We start from the raw sequence: 7,091 nt of genomic DNA, 5'->3' as shown, positions 1-7,091 counted from the left end.
CCAAACAACTCTCACTTGTTCACTTAATCCCAAACATCCTTATTGTTTTTTACCACTTTTATGCTTGATATAACAACATAATTATTAAAAAGTTGGAGTAACCATATATATGTTCCTGCCAATATAATATATATCTATATTTTTTTCACGAGCATTTAGATGAAGATTTTATTGTGATCTAGAAGCGGCTTAGAACATGTAATATCTATATTTTAGAAACCAAAATTAATAGACAAAAATCTCACTAAAAGATTTTCATAATATTTATAATGTTATTTAAAAGCACAAATGAGTAAATATATTTTATTTGAATACCAACACTAATACCTCAACGTCCTCTCTAGAAAATTCAAATAAATTTGATAAACATGAAACTAAATAACAATAAACATGTATATTAACGCTGACTATATTTTTCAATAAAATAGGATAGCTAGACATAATGACGAACCTAGATTTTTTTTTCTACCAGTGTCATTTTTTTCTTGTGCTCCAATATTTCTTAACCAGAATGTCTGAATTTTCAGTTTGGTCGAGTCACATTGATAACTTCTTGTTGCAACGAGTCAAATAAAGAGTTAATTACAACACGTTTTTTGGGGTAACAATAACCATAACATCAAAGGTAATTCACTCTTCCATAATCATTTAGAAAGATTAACTTGAGTACTTTATCAAACTCTAAACTCAATAATTTGAGTTCCAAATGTGGCATTTGCGCCTTGATTTTTTTGAGAATGTTTAAAAAACTTGAGATCAACGTTCAATATATATCTTTGTAGTTTGTTAAAAAAAATTGTAAGATACATCAGATATAAATTTAAAAAAACCACGAGGTTGGTTGACCCACACCTCATGTCCGTCCACAATACAAGTTCCTTAAAATTATTGAAACTTAAAATCATAGTTCTAGATGATAAAACCGATGGTACAGGGCCAGATACATATTTACGGCATAGTAAGCAAACAGAGTACAAGTTATATCCGTTTTAAGTGAGATTTTTTTTCCTAACTCATCTGTTTACAATATTGGCAGAGAGGGACCTTTTAAATTATTGAAGACGGTCATTCTCATGGGTCCACAGGTTAACATCTATTATTTGAAGCTGCAGAGCTTGTGTTGTTATTTATCAACAGATCCAATTCCTCGTTCAATCCAAACCTTTTTAAACAGGAACCATTACCAAGCCATTGGTTACTTAATGTGCATAAATACTTTATACAATCACAATAAATATTACACCAACTACATATTACGTATTGAATTCCTTAAAGTTTACCGTAACTAATTCAATAAACGAGCTCGAGTTTGATATGCTATACAAAATTGCAAAGTATACTTGCTAGGCTAAACATGCCTATAATTTATACATACAAAGATATTATTTCTTTTCAATATAATAAACAAATAATTAAATAGCAAATCATATTATTATTATTATTATTATTATTATCAAAATAAAAAAATAATATGTGTTATAATACACACAGAATCATTATATATGTATACAAAGAGATAGCTAAATGATCAACAGAATAGTTAAATTTAAACTCCCACAAATTAAACGAGTTGACTTGGCGCTTAGATGAGTTTACTTGCTGTGAAACTAAATCATATGTTTAATAGCACGACCATTTGCTACCGTTCAAGCCGTGAGATGTAGTTTCACCCTTGGGGATGTTGGGTTTTAGGTTCTTTTTAATAAAAATAGAGATGTTTAAATAGCACTCATGAACTTTACATTGTTTTCCCTAAACTTTAAAACGGTAGCCATAAAATTTATTTGTTTTTTCCTAAGTTTTTCAAAGTCGTCTCCATTTTATTTAATTTTGCATATTTTATCTACATTTGGAACCTGCGATAGAAAATGCATACGTTAGACAACTATGACGCAAGTGACATCTAGTAGTCCGTTTAAATATATAATTTACTAGCAACTTGTATTAGCTGATCATTTAATTATTAACGATTAAGAAGAAGAGATCCTTTTATTTTGAGAATGAAATTAGTTGTGTAGCCGTTAAGAAAGGTGTTTATGAATACAATACAAACACATGATCATACAGTGAATCCGACCAACTCCTTAAGTTTTCACACACAATAATAAAAATAATAATAATAAATTTCCCCTTAACAAAAGGTAGAAATTGGTCTCTATATATGCCCACCTTCAATCCCATCAAAACCCCTTCATTTCCATCCAGTTCTTCTTGCTACACACGCCAGCCAATGCCTGAATGAAAACCTGTTCTGAAATACATCTATCCATATCTAAAGACTATTTAAAGATCTGAGGTGGAGAGTTAAGGTAGCACAACCTGTTTATATATGCTGTTATAAACTAGCTAGTAATTAATCAGTCAATCAATCTTGTTTCATTACCATTGATCGATCTCTGTACGTATATGTTGTTTTGTTAATTCTTATATGTTTGTCGTCACATGTGTTTGACAGATCTGTTTAGAAAACAGAAAAAAAAGGGTAGTTTTAACAGCAGCAATAATATTATTTATAAATAATAATAGAAGAAGAAGAAGAAGAAGAAGAAGAAGAAGAAAATGTCAGGTCAGAAGCAAGCAGAGGACTCAATCATTTCATCAAATAACTATGAAAATGAACATGAAAGAGGAGTACTGAAGAAAGAAGAAGATGAAGATCACTCAGTTTTCAACATTAAGAATATTCTTTGGCACGGAGGCTCTGCTTGGGATGCTTGGTTTAGTTGCTCTTCAAATCAAGTAAAAAAAACTATTATTAATGATTTTTTAATTATGCTATATATGATTGCTTAATGTACAAGTTTTGATGCAGGTGGCACAAGTGCTTCTAACACTACCATACTCTTTCTCTCAACTGGGCATGGTTTCTGGAATTGTGCTTCAAATATTCTATGGTCTTCTTGGCAGCTGGACTGCTTACCTCATCAGTGTTCTCTACATTGAGTACAGAACCAGAAAAGAAAAAGAAGGTGTCAGCTACAAGAACCATGTCATTCAGGTTGGTTTGATATAAAAATCATAACTTTACAACCCAATCTTGTTAATTTAATCAATCTTTTATGTAAAACTTGAAGTGGTTTGAAGTTCTTGATGGGTTGTTGGGACCTTACTGGAAAGCAATAGGACTTGCTTTCAACTGCACTTTTCTTCTGTTTGGATCTGTGATCCAACTTATAGCTTGTGCAAGGTTTGTTTTAATTTTACTTCAATATGAAATAGGCAGCATTCTTGACTTTTTTTTGGTTTTGGTTTTGTTAACAGTAACATCTACTACATAAATGATCACTTGGACAAAAGAACATGGACATACATATTTGGAGCATGTTGTGCAACCACTGTGTTCATTCCATCTTTCCATAATTACAGAATTTGGTCTTTTCTTGGCCTTGGGATGACCACTTACACTGCTTGGTATATGGCCATTGCAGCTTTAATTCATGGACAGGTAGAAATTCTATAAATAGTAATAAACTCAACCCTTTCACACTTACTATTTTTGGAAATTCTAATTTTCTTTAATGTTATAAGTCCAGATCTCATTTGGGTTTTTGATTAATTTGGGAAAAAAAACATATCGTGAACTGTTCGGCCGAAACGTTCGTTTTATTTGATAAACAAACAAGCATGGACAAAACGCTATTTACCACATTTTTTTAGGCCTAAAACATTGTTTTTCACTTTACTTGTAACTGGTTTTAGCTCAGTTATGCCCGTGAAAAAAAAAAACCATATCGTGAACTGTTCATTTATAAACAAACACGAATATGTTCATTTTCTTCTAAAAGCGAAGTACAAGCACGAAAACCTCGTTCGTCTAATTGTTTGTGTTCGCGTATTGTCCGGTTAAAGTTAAATGAGCGAATACGAACATGCTCCGTTCGTATTCGTTTACAGTTTACAAGCCTACAAGTGACCTGACCGTGATAATTGCAGGTTGATGGGGTACAACACTCTGGTCCAAAAAAACTGGTGCTTTATTTCACCGGAGCCACTAATATTTTATACACATTTGGAGGACATGCTGTCACAGTGTAAGCTCTCTCTTTTAATCACTTTGGATAAAATAAAACTATGAATTAAAAAGGTTGGAAATTGAATTAATATAAGATTGATTTTTGGTTTATAAAACTTTTGTAATCCTGTGAAAAGATGCCCTTTCTTCCTTCTTCTACGGGGCTTCTCTTTGCAGCTTTTGCCGGCCACTCATTTTTGAACATGGAAATAATATATTTTGTAGCAAAAATGTTGATATTTATATTTTTGGTTACTTTAGGATAAAATAATATTTCTGGTTATGTAGTATTCATATAAATTGTTCCTTTTATTCATATTATGTAGCTTTTAAATTATATAATTTTGCTTCAATTATATAATATCTAAAAAATATTTTTTACTTTAGAATGTACTTAAGATCTCTTTTTGAAATTATTATTTATATGTGGTTATTGACTTATTGTATTAACTAGATCTTTTAATCAATAAAAAAATGGACTTTAATATAATTATAAAAAGAAATGCACATGGAGAGTGGACTTACTACAATCCCTATCTGGATCTCATTTCATGAGGGTATTATGGCCATTCACCTTTTTGTTTGATCCAATGCCCATATTCTCAAACCCTTCATCATATAGTATGTAACTATTTTTGGGTGTTTCTCCCCTTTAATTTAAAATTTTAATTTCAGGGAGATTATGCATGCAATGTGGAAACCCCGAAAATTCAAGTACATTTACTTAATTGCCACTCTATATGTTTTTACATTAACCCTTCCCTCATCTTCCGCCGTTTATTGGGCATTTGGCGATGAGCTTCTTAACCACTCAAACGCCTTCTCTCTTCTCCCCAAGACCCGTTGGCGCGACGCCGCAGTTATTCTAATGCTTATTCATCAGGTCGGTAGAATATTTTATTTTACCTATTAATCATCAAATTATGGTTTATGCAATGATTATTAATATTCTGTTACAAATGTGGAACAGTTTATTACATTCGGATTTGCATGCACACCGTTATACTTTGTGTGGGAGAAAGTGATTGGGATGCATGATACAAAGAGCATATTTTTACGCGCATTAGCAAGGTTACCCGTTGTGATACCCATTTGGTTCCTGGCTATTATTTTCCCGTTCTTCGGTCCCATTAATTCGGCTGTCGGTGCACTCTTGGTTAGCTTCACGGTCTATATTATTCCCGCTCTTGCACATATGCTCACGTACCGAAAGGCCTCTGCTCGTCAGGTATAAATTTACACTTATCAATAGTTTTGCTATACATGAGATTATAGTGGTTATATTTGTTTGTTTGTTTACTTTCTTTAGTGGCATATGCTAGTTATCCTAATATAAAAAGGGTAGAATAGTCTATGACAATATAGTGGCATGGGTATAATAGTCTCTTTGTTTGCACATATGCTATTTTTGTTTTGGTGACCAATATTTTGATTGAGACATTGTAATTAGTCACATTGTAAACGGTAATAATTTGGATTCTTAAAAACAAAGATACTTTATATTTTTAAATTATCTATTTGGAAATTGTTTATTAAAATATAGTTAATAAAATTATGGAAGTGGATGTTTGTATTTTGTAACAATATTATTGGTAAACTCAGGGAATTTCAAGAAAATCTTTTTAGTGTCTAAATTTAGAATAATATTATTGTATATCTATAAGGAAAAAACATTTTAGAAATATACATTATTTTTTATGATTTAACAAAAATTGTACAATTGCATTTAATAGTTTTAGGCTAGATTTGGACTACAAAGTTAGCAAGTCCTTTTCAATTTAGTTACATGCCACACTTTGTGTGTTGTATTATGTCGGAGATGAGCTGGCTAGTCCCTTTAGCTATACTTGAATGTCTAAATTAGTCCCTAAGGTTTTCTTATTCTCAAGATATTTTACATAATTTAAAATTTTGTATGCAGAATGCGGCAGAGAAACCTCCTGCCTTCCTACCGAGTTGGTCAGCCATGTACGTGGTCAACGTGTTTATAGTCATATGGGTTTTGGTGGTCGGCTTTGGGTTTGGTGGATGGGCTAGTATGACCAACTTTGTAAGACAGGTTGATACGTTTGGGTTATTTGCTAAGTGCTACCAGTGTAAGCCTGCAGTGCCGCCTCCTCAACACCACTGAGTTGACAGTTGACTCGAAGTCAAATGCAATGGTCATAGCAGCATTAGATATTTTCCCTACAAGTGATGTGTGTTGGCTTGCTTATTTCTTGATTTTTGGTTTACATTTTCTTTTGATATTATTATTTTTACTATTCTTTAGTAGGTTAAAAAAATAGTGTGTTGAATTGTGATGATACTTTGGCTAGAAAAGCTTAGGCTCAAATATGCTAGAGTGCTTTATTCCATCTTGTTGGATAGCTATCAGTTGAATATATAATATATATATTAAGGTGCTTGTTGCTAGCAATGTCATTATTACTCCCATGTTCTCATGGATATATTTTCTTATTTAGTCAATACGCATCAAAGGCATCTTAATCAATCAGCAAATAATGTATGTATATATTATAATAGTTAGTATATATCATCACATGCTTTAGATACATGTTTTCTACAAGAAAATAAAGTAAGAACCCAAGAATTTAGAGGTGATATATTTTTATACTAACAAAGAAAGTCGAAATGAATTAATGAAAAAGTAAAAGTAATGTAACTTCCCATATTTCTTTTGTGAATGACTCAGTTATATAATAACAAATATCCTTTTGAAGATTTAGGTATGACAAGTGATCACAAACAGAACGGATAAAACCTAAAACGAAAACAATCAGGGCATGATATTATGTGATAGATGACTCGATTACATAAAACATAAGTATCCAAGTTATATTTTATTTGTACTTGATAACTCAACTCTATTAAGCCGGATATAAACACGAGTGTACTATAGAAATAGATGCGAGTGAGTAATATTGGTGTGAAAGAAAGAGTCCTATCGCCATCGCCATCGCCATCGCCATCGCCATCCTAGGCTAGGGGGCAGACCAACCTATTAAATGCGATATGGGTCATCTTCAAGTTGAAGGTTAAGTCAGATGTTGACCTTGTGGAGCCAGTCTGCTCACAT

General features: G+C 32.1%; 1 protein-coding gene across 1 annotated transcript; it reads left to right on the top strand.

Annotated features, from left to right (window-relative positions):
- The first annotated feature begins 2,511 nt into the window (after positions 1 to 2,511).
- LOC143609459 (auxin transporter-like protein 2) lies at positions 2,512 to 6,426 on the top strand. The gene is made up of 8 exons (XM_077084211.1): positions 2,512 to 2,739; positions 2,813 to 2,998; positions 3,075 to 3,187; positions 3,262 to 3,445; positions 3,934 to 4,031; positions 4,688 to 4,895; positions 4,983 to 5,240; positions 5,934 to 6,426. The coding sequence occupies exons 1-8, from the start codon at positions 2,560 to 2,562 to the stop codon at positions 6,141 to 6,143; spliced, it is 1,437 nt and encodes a 478-aa protein (XP_076940326.1). The 5' UTR covers positions 2,512 to 2,559; the 3' UTR covers positions 6,144 to 6,426.
- Positions 6,427 to 7,091: the final 665 nt, after the last annotated feature.

Source organism: Bidens hawaiensis, unplaced genomic scaffold, assembly GCF_021521415.1.
Source record: "Bidens hawaiensis isolate Kalapana, Puna unplaced genomic scaffold, B.hawaiensis_p1.1 tig00419641_1, whole genome shotgun sequence".
NCBI classification, from domain to species: domain Eukaryota; kingdom Viridiplantae; phylum Streptophyta; class Magnoliopsida; order Asterales; family Asteraceae; genus Bidens; species Bidens hawaiensis.
The sequence above is the reverse complement of the archived record's forward strand: the minus strand, read 5'-3'. Positions and strand labels throughout refer to the sequence as shown.

Bases quoted from the DNA above. Each gene is read 5' to 3' on its own strand.
- LOC143609459 (XM_077084211.1), top strand. From the start codon at position 2,560: ATGTCAGGTCAGAAGCAAGCAGAGGACTCAATCATTTCATCAAATAAC. The intron at 3,188-3,261 runs GTTTGTTTTAAT...TTTTGTTAACAG, and splicing joins CAACTTATAGCTTGTGCAAG to TAACATCTACTACATAAATG. The intron at 3,446-3,933 runs GTAGAAATTCTA...TGATAATTGCAG, and splicing joins CAGCTTTAATTCATGGACAG to GTTGATGGGGTACAACACTC.